The 17,322-nt window shown below is 47.0% G+C and overlaps 1 protein-coding gene across 5 annotated transcripts in view; it reads left to right on the forward strand.

The window, feature by feature from the left end:
* Mknk1 (MAPK interacting serine/threonine kinase 1) overlaps nucleotides 1-17,022 on the forward strand; it is a 39,720-nt gene extending 22,698 nt beyond the window's left edge. For 4 of the 5 annotated variants that reach the window (XM_036178226.1, XM_036178224.1, XM_036178227.1 and 1 more), the window contains exons 4-12: nucleotides 709-788; nucleotides 2,264-2,337; nucleotides 4,205-4,309; nucleotides 7,580-7,635; nucleotides 10,699-10,794; nucleotides 12,230-12,424; nucleotides 13,033-13,197; nucleotides 14,230-14,273; nucleotides 15,684-17,022. In XM_036178226.1, the coding sequence (XP_036034119.1) occupies nucleotides 709-788; nucleotides 2,264-2,337; nucleotides 4,205-4,309; nucleotides 7,580-7,635; nucleotides 10,699-10,794; nucleotides 12,230-12,424; nucleotides 13,033-13,197; nucleotides 14,230-14,273; nucleotides 15,684-15,918 (1,050 nt within the window). In that variant the 3' untranslated portion in view covers nucleotides 15,919-17,022. The remainder of the gene's footprint in view (nucleotides 1-708; nucleotides 789-2,263; nucleotides 2,338-4,204; nucleotides 4,310-7,579; nucleotides 7,636-10,698; nucleotides 10,795-12,229; nucleotides 12,425-13,032; nucleotides 13,198-14,229; nucleotides 14,274-15,683) is intronic. The other variant, XM_036178229.1, reaches the window with a different exon arrangement.
* Nucleotides 17,023-17,322: the final 300 nt, after the last annotated feature.

Genomic DNA, 17,322 nt, shown 5'->3' on the forward strand with positions numbered 1-17,322 from the left:
AGAATACTGGGAGTGGACAGAAGACATACACTTTCCTTACCTTTTTTACATGGTTGTCAGGGTTGACCAACACGGAATGTCTGAATTACTTACACAGAGCCTGCCAGAGAGTAAGATTAGCAGAAGAGGAAGTATTTTTCTTCTGTCTGGAGGGTTGCAGAGTGGCATCTGGGTAGAGAGTCTTTACTTCCTCTCCACCCTTCCTCCCTCATCCTTGCCTTCCTCCATCTCAACACGGTCATACCTGCCCTTTGGGAAATCGCTGTCTCACTGGTTGCTCCAGCCCTCCATGTATAGCCGAGAGCCAGCAGCTTCATATATTATTTATTTTTATTGTATGTGCACATTTGTCTGTGTGAGGGTGTCAGATGCCCTGGAACTGGAGTTACAGTTGTGAGCTGCCATGTGGTTGCTGGTTATTGAACCTGGGTCCTCTGGAAGAGCAGCCAATGTTCTTAACCACTGAGCCATCTCTCCAGCCCCAGAGCAGCAGCTTTGTAAGCTGCCGTGATAGTGTACATGGCCACAGTCAACAACATGGAAGCCCTAGGGTTTGTGTCCTGCTTCCCCATGTCACTGAAGCCCACTCCAGACTCTGCTGGAGAGTAGATTTGGGTTGTGTCTCGCCTCGCCTCCTCCCAGGGGCTCTGGCTGGGGATCTGTCTTGAGGTCAGGTAGTGGACATGACAGGTTTCATTCTTCCCACAGATCATTGAAAAGCAAGCAGGACACAGTCGGAGTCGAGTATTCCGTGAAGTGGAGACGCTGTATCAGTGTCAAGGAAACAGGTGAGTTATGGAGGTGACTAATTCTCTGGGGTATGCTTGGCTAAGGAGGGATTACTTCTTACCATCCCAACTCCAGCGTGTCATTGGAACTGCTTCTCCACAATTGCACATAACTCCTTCCATCTTTCAAGGGGGCAGAAGGGAGAGTGGTAACGCCAATAAGTTATCTTTTCTCAGCTGAAATACTGTAAATGACAGTAGTCCATAGGTAAGAAAATGAGCACCCCCAGTCAGTGTCTATTTGAGAAAGAAATGGGGTTTCATTTTCGTCCAGTGCCTATGGAAGATGGGCCAGCAGCGTAGTGCCTGGTAGCGGTCTTTAGGGCTGCTTTAATGCAGACACCATGTTGAAGACTGCTCACTGCTGTTTCCTGTTCCCAGTGTTAGATGCCATTACCGTGCCGAAGCCGGACCAGCACTCTTTGCTTGATGACAACTGGGCCACAGTAACCTTTAGCCCTGTGTTACACAGCTCCAAATGAGTGGCCCTCCCACTGTGGCTTTAAATCAGGGTCACCTCCAAGATTTGTGCCCCCCCCCTTCCTTGGCAGGGTCAGCAGGGAGCCAGTGGCCTGGTATTGATGGCTTTGTCATTAAGCTTGGACGATGGGGGCCGCTGTTGATTTAACTCCAGGCACTGCCTCTACAATCTTCTTTCAAATTAGGCCATTTTGGCCATCTTATTTGGACGCCTTCACACCAGTAAAAGCCCGGTATCTCCCCAAGTGGTCAGCATTTTTTTACGAGGGACAGATTTTTATTTCCAGCCCTGCAGCTTCTTAGTTCAGCATTAGAGACTTGACTGGGTTTATTTCGTTCTTCCAAAGAAAAAAGCCCCCAACACCTCCACTATCCAGGCTGGTGGCTTCCCCACTGAGCTACAAGACGACCTTGTTGGCCGAGCGCTGCAATCCTCGGGCAGACAGAGAGTGCTCACCGGGGAAGGCCACAAGTGCTACCGTGGCCAGGAACACGGCGGTTTCATTAAGCAGCGCTTAGCAGTTAGGGTCTGGCGGTGCCCACGTTAGGCCCCAAGTCTATTTGACAGATGTTTCCATCTTCTCCAGGCAATGTAAATACTGCCCCGTGATTTATGGGCAAGAGGGAGGGCAAGTAATTATTTGCTGCTTGCCTCCAGGACACACACCTACTATTCAGTGTTATTAGCCGCAATTGCTTCCAGTCGGCTGCAGATTTTATTCAGTTTAATGTGACCAGGACTTTTTATAACTCTACCTAGTGGGTTTTAGGGTTGGGGTTTGACAGCACAGACTTGGTGAAAGCACCAGAGACTGAACATTATGGAAAGATAAGGTGACCTGAATCTTGCTAACACTGATGGCTGCTTCTCAAACATGAGCCTTTAATAAGCATTCTGATTTCAAGTTGATTTCTGCCCACTACAGCCACTGTATTGGATATTTATTAGTGGACTCTAGCATATAATGCTCCCCCTCCCCTTTTCTCTATTTAAGGAACATTTTGGAGCTGATTGAATTCTTTGAAGATGACACACGGTTTTACTTGGTCTTTGAGAAATTGCAAGGAGGTATATCTCTTTGAGTATGTGTTTGGACTTTGGATTAAGACCCAGGGTGGTGATCATCCATCATGAATCCCAGAGACTTCTAAAATGAGTCAAGCTAATAAAAAGGATGAAGGACTTAAAAACTGCCCTTGGTTTGGGAGAAGGGAGGCCGGAGGGAAGGAGGATAATTAGCATTTTGCAGAGCTTAGAATGTCACCTGTGTGGGCAGTCTATAAATGCCTTTTCATTATAATAGGAGTCATATATAGATACTGTTAGTGATCAATTTATCAATCCCCTGTTTTGACGCGTTTACTGTTTAACTAAATTAATTATGAAGTGGAAGCTTTGGCTTACATTGTGAAGTCTAGAAAGGCTAAACAGAGGAGAAGAGGGCCCCATTGTTTGGAACCCAGACTCAGGATACAGTGGAAGACAAGAACATGCCACCCTTCAGGAAGAAGGAAGATACCTGTCTGCCACCCCACTGCTGTCACTGGAATGTACATTTAAGTTGCTCTTCTGACCTAGTAAAAGCAAAACCAGCACATTCCCTCCCCTTCGCTCACCCAGCCCTAGGCCACATTCACACAGTGAAGTTACAGGAGTGTGCAGAGCTGAGTCGAAGACTCCATGGAGGGGCTTTTAGAAACTAACAAGCTAAACTTAAGTCACACTTACCAGTCTCCGTGACACATCAGTTAGCCTTCTCCAAATGGTATTCTCATCTGTACAATAGAGCTATTGGTAGCACCTACCTCGTGGGGCCACTGTGAAGACTGAATGAGATAGTGCTTGTGGAATATGTAAGCACCGTGCTGATAGGCACAAAGAGTTCAATAAGGGCTGGCTGGCTGTTACTAAAACAACTGACTGTGCTTAGGGACACCTGAGATGTATGTTGAATAGTATTCCCTGCCTAAAGAATATTGAGCACAACTGGGGTCCTCTCCAGCCATATCGCTTAAAGTGTAGCTCTAGTGGTGAAGCCAGACTATGGGGTTCAAAGGGTTATGGGTGGGCTCAAGACTCCTTATCCCCCAACATTTGGAGCACAGTCTTACTGAAAGGAAATATGTACAAGCTGGATTTACTAGGCTAAAGCCGGAGCTCCACAACTTGCCAGTATGTTAGCTTAGGCAAATTGCTTGACCATTTTTTTAAAGACTTTTTTTTTTTTTTTGAGCTGAGGATCGAACCCAGGGCCTTGCGCTTGCTAGGCAAGCGCTCTACCACTGAGCTAAATCCCCAACCCTTGCTTGACCAATTTTGACATGAAGTTGCCCATTCATAAAATGGCAAGAAGTTCTATCTATTTTGTGCATTTGTGTTGAGATAATGTATTTAAAGAAGATGGAACAGTTCTTGGCACATAGTAAATACTCAATAAATGTTAATCATTGCCAACAAAATTAATAATGACATGTAAAGGAGAATTTTAGGAGGAAAAGCAATCCTGTCTTCTCATATCCCCTACCCGCAGTGTTTTACTTATACAGTGAGGGTGGGAATTTCAACTGGAAGGTCTGTGTTCTCGTCTGGATCTGAGTTCAGATGAAGAAGAGGAAATGTCTCTAAGCCCCCACAGCCGTGTGTGTGTTCACTTTTAATTCCTTTTGGTTTCAGAAGCCAGATCAGCCCCAGTAGCATTAGTATCTTTTTGCCATGTATATAATTCATTTTCTGCCTCTGAACTCCTCATAGATAGGCATAGAAGGTAGCAATCTGATTCAGCAGAATTGTGCTGGTCCTGCTGTGCCAAGCACCGCAGTTGGTGCTAGACATAAGCAGTGAGTAAGCCCTGTGTCCCTACCCCAGACTTGCACTGTAAGAAGTCATGTTTACCAGAGCCTCCAAAGCCATTCTTTCTTGTCCCTCTGCTCCCCAGGCTCCATCCTAGCACACATCCAGAAGCAGAAGCACTTCAATGAGCTAGAAGCCAGCAGAGTGGTGCGGGATGTTGCCACTGCCCTGGACTTCCTGCACACTAAAGGTGATCTAAGCCTTTGCCTTGGGTGGGCAGGTTGGGCTGGCCAGCCTCTAGGTACCAAGGTAGAGGTCACAGTCCTGACAGGGAACCTGTCTAAGAGGTAGCAGAGCTGGCCCCTCAAGATTCTAACTTGTTCACTTAGGAAGGGAGGTGACATGACTCCTAGGCTTCACCGTCGGGGGTGGAGGATGGTGGTAGAGTGGCAGGACAGAGGTCCAGGAAAAAGAAGGGAGAAGAAGACTGGAGTTCACTGCCCAAAGCATGCGTGGGTTTGTGCGCTGTTGCTCTATGTAGGTGATGTTTTTTTTAATTCATTTGATTTTTTTTTTTTAGCTATGCATATGTGTTTCCGTGTGATAGTGCATGCAAGTAATCACTGGTGCCCAAGGAGGCCAAAGGCATCAGATCTCCCTGGAGCTGGACTTGCTGTGGGTGCTGGGATCCACACTTGGGTCCTCTGAAAGAATGATTAATACTCTTAACCATGAAGCCATCTCTCCAGCCGCCCACCCCCTTTTCTTTACAAATAATGTAAAACTCATAAATGAATGGCCCGTTCCCATGTGAGCATTTTAACATCATTCCTCTTCATCTTTTAAAGCATATCACCTGTGTTTCCCTTTCACATTGGCCTGGTAGGGTATAGTTAATCTTGTGTATCTGATAGTTTAAAAACTCGTGCAGCGAATTAAATCGTTTTACATGTCTGTAAGTCTGTTAGACTACTACATACATTTTTTAACGCTGTAGAAAACTGAGTTACCCTCCTGTAACCCTCTTGTGTTCCTTCAATGGTAGCACTCACCCTGTGGTGTTATGGTAAGGATTAGGAGAGATGACTGTGTCCTCCATGGTAGTCAACACATTATACTTGTTATGTGTTAGATGAATTCCCTTATGTAATTGTGTGTATCTTCTGCGCATATGTGTGCACACATGTCAGGAACTATACCAATGTATAGTGATGGGGTCACTATGCACAGTTCTTGTCATGTGTATGCATATATACACAATACAAACAAAAGATGCACACAGCTACATACACAAATTCATACATAATAAAGGCTTATAGCAGTGTCGTGTATGTGTGTGTGTGTGTGTGTGTGTGTGTGTGTGTGTGTGTGTGTGTATGGCCCCTGACACAGAGTAGTCCTTTGTTAAATGTTACTTCCTCTACCTTCTCCCACTAGACATAAAGAGTTTTTATTTCTAAAATTACTTTCCTTGAAGTAAAGCATTCTGCCTGGTTTGGGCAGGGGAATGGAGGTGGCCCAAATAGTTAGAGTTAGCTCTACTCCCTGCACAGCTGGGCAGTGAGTGCTCAGACCCAGCTGTAGGCATGCCGTAGATGCCTTCCACCCTGTGTCAGACCTATATCATATCCAGGTGTGGCAGGTGAGCAGAGGTTCAGGCTCAGTGACTCCTCCTGGTCCCTCAGTGGCTGAAAGTGATCTGCAAACTGCTGGTGTCCATGCTGGAGCCCTGACTTTGCACCGGGGCTGAAAATCCCTGGAAGGGGGTGTCTGTACTTTGTGCAGCATGATGAATGGAAGGGGTTCCGTTTCTGAAAGCTGGGATGCATGCAGGTAACACCTGCCTGACAAAGATTTACAACTGCTCCCCAAGCTGCCTCTGTAGATTGCAAAACTGGGTCACGCTTTTCACAGGAGCATACCTTGGAGGAGGGGTAAAGGCAGTTTTATTTTTTATTTATTTATTTATTTACAAGAATGCACTAAAGGGAACAGAGGCCGGTGGTGTCTTAGGAGTCCTGAAGTGCTTGTTACCATCTAGCTGGCCTACTGCCCGTGTGACTAGAAGTTGAAGGGATGAAAAACGATTTCCAGCTGGACTTGGCTGTTTTCTAAATAACTTCATGCCGGAAAGATGAATTGGGCAAGAATGGGTCAGCCCCGAAACAAGTTCCCTACTTTTAAATACTGGACATACTGCAGCTTAACCTCTGGGAAATGAACCAGAGCAGCTGGATGGCTGGTGCGTTCACTCAAGCAGACCCATTATTACAGTCCGGCTCCCTGAGTTCTCAGGCTGAGGCACAGATGGGCCATGGACACCTGTTTGGAGAGTAAGGCTCCATATGCAGCTTGTGATCTTCTGTGGGAGCACTTGCCATAATGGAAAATATCCTTCACTTTTAGTATGGTGAGCGGTAGCCTGACTCAATTTGTGCAGGCCGGGCTGAGTTGCTCTGGGTTCTCATTCAATTAGGTGACTGATGAAGTTACTTAGCTTGCTGGATGGAGCTCAGCTGTTTCTTCTCTAGTGAAGTGACTTCAGAAGCCTGGGCCTGGCCTGTTATAGGGAATTGGAAGGCTGCCTGAGAAGATGATCATCCAGGGAGTTTGAATGTGGCAGGTTTGCTTTCTCCTTGCTCTGTGTAAGCAGCAGCTGTCTGACTCTTGTTCGGTCTTCCAGGCCTGTGTCTCAGTGCTGTGTGTGCTATGTGCACGATGGCAGATAGGAGGGAAGAATTCTGTGTTCTCTGCCAGAAACACCATGGCCTCATTTGTTAACTCTGTCTCTTTCTATGGTTAGAAGGTGGTTTTCCCCCAGGTGCCTTCTTCAGCAAAATTTAACCCCATCATAGGTCAGCCACTATTTGCCAGGCCTCTGCAGGAGGTCTGGCCCAAACACTGGGGTGTCTATCGCTAAAGAGCAGCATGCTCTGTCAAAGCTTTGCTGCAGACAGGGCAGCTACAACAGACATGCCATGCCCAGCAGGTGAGAAGGAACTTCAAGAAGCCTTGGGAGAATTGCAGGCTAACACTTGGTCCTCTGAGCATTCTAGGAGTCACACTGGAGGAATCTTTTTCTAAAATCAGTTGCACAAGAAGAAATGAGGTAGAGCCATCCAGGTCCCCAAGATACTCTCAAACAAGGCACTAATTATTTCTGCATCGCTGTCCCAAGCCTTGCCATCTGCAGGGCTGTTTGCTCTGCTTCATGTCAGGTGGCACAGTAAGAACTGGCTGTTGTCTCCACAGTGCTGAAAGCAGGCTGGCTGGGATTCATTCAGCCTTCTGATCCCTGCCAGACTTCTAAAGCCTCCACTTCAAAAGAACTTGCAGAATCAACTGTGCTTTCTGTTTGTGTCTCTGGTTACTGCTGCCTCCTGCAGCTCGTTGATTTTTTAATGTACCATAATTGGGAATTAATCTGCGAACAACAGCATTTGGAAAAAATTAATTGTGTGTGGAATGTTTGATAATTATGTGCATGTGTTAACCCCTTCTTCGCTGTTCGTCACTCTAGGCATTGCTCACCGTGATCTGAAGCCAGAAAATATACTGTGTGAATCTCCAGAAAAGGTACTTAGGGCCTGTTTTGGGGTATTACAGTTCATGTTGATCAGGAGTGCCTCCCTGACTCAATGCAGGGAGTTAGAAGTTCCCCTGACCAAGGACCAGGTTCAGCTTATTATTAGGAACACATGACAATGTTGTACCTAACTTGGAATGTTCCCACATTCCTGCTAGATGTGGCAGCTCACACCTGTAATCCCAGCATTCAGGAGGCTGAAACAGGAGAGTCACCATGATTTCAAAGCCAGCCTTAGTTACAGAATGAGAGCCTGTCTGAAATGACCCATACACACACCAAGAAAAATTCCAGGTAGTTAGTCTTTGTGCCTTTTTTATTTTATCATCTGTATAATTGGCTTCAGCCTGAGAGCTCATAAAACATGTGAGCCTTGCACAACATTAATATTTCCTATCCCAGTGCTTCAGAGTAGTTTTATGAGTCAGAGACAACTAAAAAAATGTTCTTTTATGTGCCTATGTCTCTGCCCATAAATGCTAATTATGGAGTGGTATTAAGTGTCCACTATTAGAGTTAATAGTTAGGAACTCTTCTTGATAAGAGTTTGTTTCTATTTCTATCTCCAAAGGTACTCATTAATAGTAAAACATCAATGCTTATGTTGAACAGTGCACCTTATGTAAACATTACCTTAGCCCATCTACTAGTAGATAGAAATGTTTGCTTTTCCATAAGAGTCTATGGATTTAACACATTCTGTGTTAGAAGAGGTTGATAGTACCAGTAGTCCACATCCACAGCTTCATGTGTGTGCACGCTACTTATGCAAGAGCAGCTCGTCTGGGTGCAGAAGCTTTAGCTCATGGCTAAGGGATGGCTGGAAGTGAATGTCTGAGTCAGTTCACCACACACAGTTCTTTGTGGGGATGCCAATGTATTAGCTCAAGTAAACTTTTGTGACTTCTGCTGGCTGTGGTGATTCACACCTTTAATCCTAGCACTGAAGGGGTAGGGGCAGGTGGATCTCCATGTGTTCCAGGCCAGCCTGATCTACATAGTGAGTTTCAGGACAGCCAGGCCTACATAGAATCTGTTTCAGGAAAAAAAAAAAGATTTTTGTGGTGACTGTGACTTCCTTTCAGTGGTTCTGGCACACACCTTCATAATGTATCATTATTATGATCATTAATAATAATTACAGTTGACATTTCAAATATTCACATTGTACCAGGCATCTATGCTTATCTAGTATTTACAAAACATCTTAAGATAGAAATAAGTGGTATCTTCATTTTATGGATGAAGAAACTGACTCTCAGAGAGGTTTTTAAAAAAAAAAAAAAAACTTACACAAAATCATTCCATGGCAAATGGAAAAGCCTGGACAAACACTAAGGTAACCTGGCCCAAGAGCCCATGGATGCTCAGAACTTCCTTTACTGCCTCTGACTTACAAGGTGTTTTCAGCTTCTCTGTTTCTTTTGTTCCCTATAGTACATGTTTCTTGCTCCTTTTTATGGTTAAAAAAAACCTAAATGTTAAGAGAGGCTAAATGTGAAAAGGCATTATCAAGAAACAGAAAAGATAACTTGAGTAATGGGAGAAAATATTTGAAAGTCAGTTATCTGATAAAGGTTTAACATCCAAAGTACATAAAGGCCTCCTAAAACTCTACAACAGAGTGGCAGCTCAATTGAAATGTCAAAGGACTTGAGGAAGTAGACTTTACTCCAAGAGCATTTGCAGATGGCGAGCAAGCACATGAAAAGATGTTCTGCATCCTTAGTTGTTAGTGAACTGCAGACCAAAGTGACGGGCACTACTGTACACCTTCTAAATTGGCTATGTTTTTTAATAGAAAATGATTAGTGATGGTGGGTAAGTTGGAATCTTCATACATTGCTGGTACTGTGAAATATGGGAAACGGTTTGGCAGATCCTCCAAAGGCTAAGCATAGAAACACTGTATGGCTCAGTGATTCTCCAAGGTATGTGCTCAAAATTGAAAAGAGAAACTGGAACAGGCATTTGTATGCTAACCTATATTACAATATTATTCATAGTAGCCACTGTGGAAACAACCCTGGGTCCATCAATAGAATAGATAAACAAAATTGATCTCTACATACAAAGGGTTATTACTTAGTTAGCCTTAAAACAGAATGAAGTTCTGATACGTGCTTTAACATACGTCAGTCTTAAAAACATTTATGCCAGGACTGGAGATGCAGCAGTTGGGGAGTACTAACCTAGCATGCACAAAGCCTAGGGTTCCATTTCCAGCACTGCCCAAAACAACAGTGAAAACATTTATGCTAAGTGGAAGGAGTACATATACAAATATGTATGTTCCAGTTACATGAAATACCTAAAACAGACCAATTAATCAAGACAGAAGTAGGCTGGAGGGCTCAAAAACAGGCAGTAATTGCCAGAGTTTAGTTCCCACTTAGAAGGATGGAAGAATTTTGGAAACTGATGGTGGTAATGGTGTATATAATTGATGCCACTAGGTTGTAATTTAAGAATTGCTAAAACAGCCAGGCAGTGGTGGCACAGGCCTTTAATCCCAGCACTCAGGAGGCAGAGGCAGACGGATCTCTATGAGTTCAAGACCAGTCTGGTCTACAGAGTAAGTTCCAGGACAGGCTCCAAAGCTACACAGAGAAACCCTGTCGTGGAAAAAAAAAAAATTGCTAAAACAAGGAGGTGTGATACAGACCTTTAATCCCAAAACTCAGGAAACAGACACAGGCAGTCTCTGTGAGTTTGAGGTCAGCCTGGTCTACATAGTGAGTTCAGGACAGTCAGACTGTAGAGAGAGCCTGTTTCAGGGGGCAGGGGAGGAAGGGAAGGAAGCTATGATGAAAAAAGGGAGGAGGGAATCATAATAAGGTCACAGCAATCTTAACACCATCTAGTTCAGCTCCTTCTCCTTTAGGAAGAGGAGAGCTTGGAGTCCATCCTCAGGTGCCTAGCTAACCAAGGACAGTGATATGGCCTGGCAGATAGAGCAGCTGCTGTTGACAGCCAGCCCCTGTTAGTCATGCTGCCATCCCCACAACCTCCAGCTTCTTATGACAATGCCTGGGTTCTGTCTTCCTTTGCAGGTGTCTCCAGTGAAAATCTGTGACTTTGACTTGGGCAGTGGGGTGAAACTGAACAACTCCTGCACACCCATAACCACACCAGAGCTGACGACTCCAGTACGTATGCCTAGCATGTGTCCCTGCTACTGTGTGGTGGAGCATCTGAATCTGTGACACCCAGAATGGAGGGATAGGAAAGGAAACCCTAGGTAGCGCTTCTCAGGCTTAAATGGTCCTTTGGCTCTCAAATCAGTGCCCACCCAGTTGCTAATGAAACTGCCATTGGAGCTTTCATTTGGGGTGGGTCCCCTCTGCCAAAGAAGAGTCCATTGTCTCCACAAATACAGACTGCATCCTATCTCTTGTCCCAAATAAAAACAGACACTGCACAGCCCGCCCTATTGCATGAAAACTGTGGAGAGCCTGTAAACCCCTATCCCTGCTTCTCCCCTTGTGGTAGAGGATAGGAGCAATCATCCCACCCAGGAAAGTACACAATAATTCACTCTGTGGGGAAACTGAGGTCCCAGGCCACATGCACAGAGGATCACTTGTCCTGTTGCTTCTCCCCCTTCACATCTCATATTTCAAATGGTAGCACTGGGAGCTCCTTCTCCAGAAGCCATCTCCCCCACATCCTTAATATGCTGTAATTAGGATGATTCTTTGGAGATTTGCATGCTTCATCAGTGAATGTTCCTAATAGCCTTTTTAAAAAAGACTTGCCTTTAAATATGCTTATATTGTTTCTTATTCTAAGCAACATTATTAGCGATGTTTCTATGTTGGCATCCAATATATAGCACTCGCTTGTTCTGGAATTCATTAACTCTAACTGCCAGTAACAGAAAATATTATCTGTTCTTGAGAGCACTCACCATCTTCTAACCAAATCGGTGGTAGGGTAGAGAGGTGGGTAGGGTAAGTGAGCCTGAAATGATGAGGGGGAGCAAGAGGCATGTGTTTAATTGTCTCACCAGTGAACTTCTGTGCATGGCCTGGGAGGGTCCTGGCCCGAGACTGCCATGGCTATGCCGCTGTCCGTCCTGGGCCTTATCTTCCTAAAGGGCAGGGAGGCTGCTCATTTCATCAGAGCTCTTCAAGATTCAACGCTTCTGAATTTTAAACCCTGAGATTTCCTTCCTGTAAGCTAGTGGAGAGCCAGGCAAGGGTCACTTTTAAAAACTCTCTGCAGGATAGAAACAAATCTCCACAGATTCCCCTCCTGTGACATCCTTGGCATTTAAGTGTATACATACAGGGTCTGCTTTATAGAGATATAAAGTAGGGAAGCCCTCCTGGGGCTCCTAGACACAAGAACACAAGACAGTAACTTGGAGTTGGCCATGTGAGCCACAGGGGGTGACACCTCAGCTGGTTTCTCTTGTGTCTTTGGGGTACCAATGAGTCCTGCAGCTTTCGCAAGGACTTCTGTCTGTGACTCCATCTCTTGATCCTCTTGCTTGAATTACGTTTTACATTTGCCTCCTGCTCCCCCATGAACTCACCCTCTCTCTTTGCCATCTCCCCTTCCCATGCCCTTACCCTACAGTGCGGCTCTGCAGAGTATATGGCACCTGAGGTGGTGGAGGTCTTTAGGGACGAGGCCACTTTCTATGACAAGCGCTGTGACCTATGGAGCCTGGGTGTGGTCCTCTACATCATGCTGAGTGGCTACCCCCCCTTTGTAGGCCACTGTGGGGCTGACTGTGGCTGGGACCGGGGAGAGGTTTGCAGGGTATGCCAGGTAAGTGCTGCCAGGGCCTCACTGGGCATAGGTGGAGGTCAGCATGATGGTGGGGTACCAAACAGATTTAGGACAGGAGACTGTCCCATCTGGGAGAGGTTTTGGTGCCCTCTTCTGGTAGGCAAGGCAAAGGTAAAATCGAAATAGACATTCAGGCAGCTGACATTCTGGGGGAGGGTTGTTGAGAACAGCAAACCTGAACAGACTCTAGTATGTCTGGTCCAGGGGAAGAGACAAGAGCTGTAGACAGGACAAGCACAGACCAAGACATAGAGGCATGAAACTGCCGCATGTGTACAGCAGGAAGGAGAGGGGCAGCATGCTGGCGGTGGGGGGAGGTTGCCAGGAGCCAGGAATGATAGTCTGTGGAGGATATTTACACATTACCTCTCCTGTCCTAAGAGTAGCATTAGCCTTTTTGGCCTTCTGAAGTCATTGAGTATCACTGTGGGACCTGGGAGAGATTTAGGAAGGAGGCTCTGTCTGTGGTGTTCTCAAACCATGAGCATCACTTGTAGTAGAGTTGGAGCCAGGGTAACCAGATCATCAGCAGCATATCCTGCCTATCCCTGGCCTATGTGATCCCAGAAGGAACTCTCTATGCCTAGAACAAGCTATTTGAGAGCATCCAGGAAGGCAAATATGAGTTTCCCGACAAGGACTGGGCTCATATCTCCAATGAGGCCAAAGATCTCATCTCTAAGCTCCTGGTTCGAGATGCGAAGCAAAGACTCAGCGCTGCCCAAGTTCTTCAGCACCCATGGGTACAAGGGGTGAGTGACCACAGGATGGGTGGCATGAGATCTCACTGGTCTATGGAGGGTATCACAAGGAAGCTCTCACCCCAGACAGTGTGGCTGCCCCAGTGTGCTGGGGATAGGGGAGACAGCAGCTTCTGCCATTGTATGATAGAAGGAGCTGACTCCTGACTCAGACCCGTGGTGTGACAAAGATTTGCCTCTAACCTTGGCCACAGACCAAACCCTAAAGCCCTCTGAGGATCTGACACATGGGTCCCTCTGTTTGCAGAGGCACCCATCCCAGGAAGCAGTCTGGGGTTGCCATTCCAGGTCTACGGTATAAAATTTTATTAGCTGAGGCAAGCAAGGTCCTGCAGCTTATGTGGCTGCACTAGGGTCATGTGATTCTCTTTGCAGCTGGGTGTCAGGGTGCAGGGGTCTAAAAGGCAAATGGTGGTGTTTTCCATGAGTTCAGGAACCGAGTCCTCACTGTACAACTTTAAATCCTTCATGGGCAGTCACAGTAAAAAGTCTTTGTGTCCTTGGTCTGCCAGACCCTAACCAGCCTCTGTCACCCCGCCACCGGAAGGAGGCAAGCATTGCCAGCCCAGAGTGATGTCAGAGTGGCTCAGTAGCTAATTCTCGTGCACTGCGTGTCAGAGCCAAGCAGCACAGAGATGGGTGAAGCCCAGGCCTGTCTAACCCTCCAGTGGAGAGAGGTAGACCTTGTAACGGATGCTGTAGAAAGTGCTAGGGGCAAAAAGCAGCAAGGCCTCTCTGCTGAAATAGGGTGGGAGAGTGGCAGGGAAAGTGACTTTGAACTGGGTCTTAGAGGACGATTAGGACTTACCAGGAAAGGGGGACTGTCTGCAGAGGCAGCTGTGACTTCAGAGTGTACCGTTCTTGCTCACTCTCTCCTCGGAAGGTCTGGTCCTGCAGCCAGCATAGCCAAATCCCTGTGCTGGGCCAAGTGCCCATAGTAAGCTGGCCCTCTGCTGGCCTGGGTGGGGGCAGCTCTTGGAAGATGGGAGCAGCATTACCCACAATCTGTCCTTCCCATTCTAGCAAGCTCCAGAAAGGGGACTCCCCACGCCGCAAGTCCTCCAGAGGTAAATGCTTCCATCTTACCCGCTGCCCTCTTACCTTGGCCTTGACTTTCCCTCAAGGCCTCAGCCATGTATGGGACATGGACCCATCTTCAGGCTCTGATGCCCTCTCCAGAGAGTTCTCTGACCACTTCTCATTTCTCACCAATCTCCACATAGATCTCTCTCTCAGCTTCATCTCAGTCTCTCTTTGCAAGAAAACCCCTGTTTTCTACCCACTTGAATGTGACTATTAATCACCATTTACACCCCAAAGATGGTCCTTATCTGTGGATCATTCTCTCAGGAGGGTCTCACTACTAGCATCAGTAAAAGAAAAAGAATCGGGGCCACTATAAGGCAGGGAGAAGTTGTCATATATACTGTTAGGAATGATCATGGCTTCTATGTCTTAAAGGCTGACCACATGTTCAATGTGGTCCTAATATATTCCACACACAATCATTTGTAGCTCAAAAACCAGGGGCCACAGGTGAGAGAAATGCAGTTCTAGCTGAGGGTGTAGTCCAGAGTTAGCACATGAGCTTAGCATCACAAGGCCCTGACTTCAGTCCCCAGCACTAAAAACGGAAAAGAGAAGAGGAATACAATTTCATCACATACAAACATCAGAGATGACACTGGGTGGTACAATCATGTGCACATGTCAGCAACTGAAATGCCACACAGTAGGTGACTGTGCTGTATCCAGAGTCTTTACAACAAATTTAAGTTTTCCAGTCCCCATTTTAGAGGTGGAAAGGTAAGAATCAGCAGGCTCAAGTTAACTTGTGCTGGGACCCATTGCAGCCGTAGATAAATTCCTACCAAGCTCTACCCATAGAGCTGGAGCTAAAATGGACAGAAACCCCCTTAGGGACCCAGCCTCGTGCAAACCCACGTTCAGCATCCACGAGGCTCTGGACCACTGCAGCTCTTAGGAGGACCTAGCACAATAGTCTCCTTTTGTGCTCCCCAGGATGCTTCCAAGTGCCAAAGCCTGGGTCCCTCTTAGATGATTAGTCAACAGACCCAGAGCATCTGCCTGATGCTGGCTCTGGCTGGGCTGGGTTTTAGTAGGAGCACGGAGATAAATAGCACAGGCCCTGCACAGAGCCCCTGCCTGCGGGGGCGGGTAAGGAGACAAGTGCAGCATCTTGGCTTGGGAAGAGCTGGGACAATGGTTGAGCCCGGAGGTGGGTTCTCTGAGGAGAGGCCATTTGCCCTGACTGTCCAGCCCTTGAGACTCAATGGCCATTCTCATCTTAGTCAAGCAAGGTTCCAAACCCAGGCAAAGCTGCTTTGGAGAGAGCAGCTGACCCACGAAAATCTCCTGGGTTGTAGGACCCAGCTGTGAGTGGGTGCATCTGCGAGCCTGCCTGCCTGACCTCAATCCCGCTGCCCTCTTCTCCATTCCTTTCCTGGCCCCTACAGAAACAGCAGCACCATGGACCTGACACTCTTTGCAGCTGAGGCCATTGCCCTGAACCGCCAGCTGTCTCAGCATGAGGAGAATGAACTGGCTGAGGAACCTGAGGCCCTTGCTGAGGGCCTCTGCTCCATGAAGCTGTCCCCTCCTTCCAAATCTCGCCTGGCACGAAGGCGAGCCCTGGCCCAGGCTGGACGAAGCAGCGATACAAACCCATGTTCAACACCTATGGGGCTTTGAACCACGGCAGGCACATCTTGTAGGCCTGTCCAGGCCATGCCCCTTGGAAACCTGTGAGGTCAAAGCATGAAGCAAACAGAGGGACCTGCCCCGCAGCTCCAAGCAGGCCTTTTCCATCCACAAAGGCTCCGTGGGTTCCCGCCCATCCCCCATTTCCCTTGGGTCCTTAGAGGAAAAAGCTTTTTCCAAAGGGGTTGTCTTTGAAAAGGAAAGCAATCACTTGTCATTTTGCATAATCGCCTGCAGCATGAACATCTCTTCGCTGGGCTCCAAGTGCTCCCTGTGTGCAGATCCCGGATCCAGCTTGCAGTGGGGGCTGCTGGGGCTGCAGCCTTCAGGGAGCCAGCTTCCAGGAGCTGACAGAGGCTGCCGACACACATGCCTCTTTCTCCCCTGCACTGTCACCTTCTGGCAAGCCTCCCACCTTCCTCTGTCCTACAGACGTCCTCGCTGCCTGTCCTCTCCCTGGCTGAGCAAAGCCATCCCCTCAATTCAGGAAGGGCAGGGAGCCAGATCAGTCTTCCAGTCTGTAGCACAGAGAAGCACATAATCTTTCTTTGCCGTGACCGAAATGTATTCCTCATTTATCATCCTCTTCCATGTTTGGGATTGCTGCTAGAGTCAGTATTATTTCTCTTTTTAAAAATGTGTTTGCTTTTTTAACCATGTTCTTCCAGCAGTCATAGAACTTCAAATTCCCACTGCGAGCCCATGGACTTCCCCAAGCAGGAGATCCATGTGCTTAGATTTTAATCCCCCTTTCCCCACAGTCCCAGCTGATTTTAAGCTCTTACTATGACAAACACTTTAGAGATGGTGTCTTCGTCTGCCGCTGCCTTCTTCCAGGTCTTTTGTGGAGACGGGCACAAACCCAAGGCACTTAGACTGCTGTGTGTGAGAAGAAGCTAGGTCACAGGCAGCCCAGCTGCCCTGCTCTAAGGAGTGCTGTGCCCACTGCGCCAGTCATGGAGGTACAGCCATTGTCAGATACGCTGTGGAGTCACATAAAATAGATTTGCATATGTGACACACACATTAGTCAACCACAATCACCAAAATTCTCCCAAAACTTGTGCTTGTTTTAATAAATAATTTTAAACTCCAGCTGTGGCGGCCTTGGTGATCCTTCTTCAACTGCAGCCTTGAAGAGGAGGCAGGCCTCCGGGATGGGGCTGAGCTTAGTGAGGTTCTGGGAAGGATTCCCAAATGTAATAGCACATTTGATCCACAAGGTGAGATGGAGACCTTTGTTTTTCTGTTTGTAGATGAGGAAATGAAATCCATCGAACGCCACTTCTCCAATAAACGACTGCTTTTAAGGGCTGTGTGTCAAGAAGAGGTTGTGGTTGGGCCAATAGCCATCACACAAGCAGGCTTCAAAAGGATGCAACAGATGGCCCTTCC

This window comes from Onychomys torridus, chromosome 2 (assembly GCF_903995425.1).
Source record: "Onychomys torridus chromosome 2, mOncTor1.1, whole genome shotgun sequence".
Taxonomy (NCBI): Eukaryota; Metazoa; Chordata; class Mammalia; order Rodentia; family Cricetidae; genus Onychomys; species Onychomys torridus.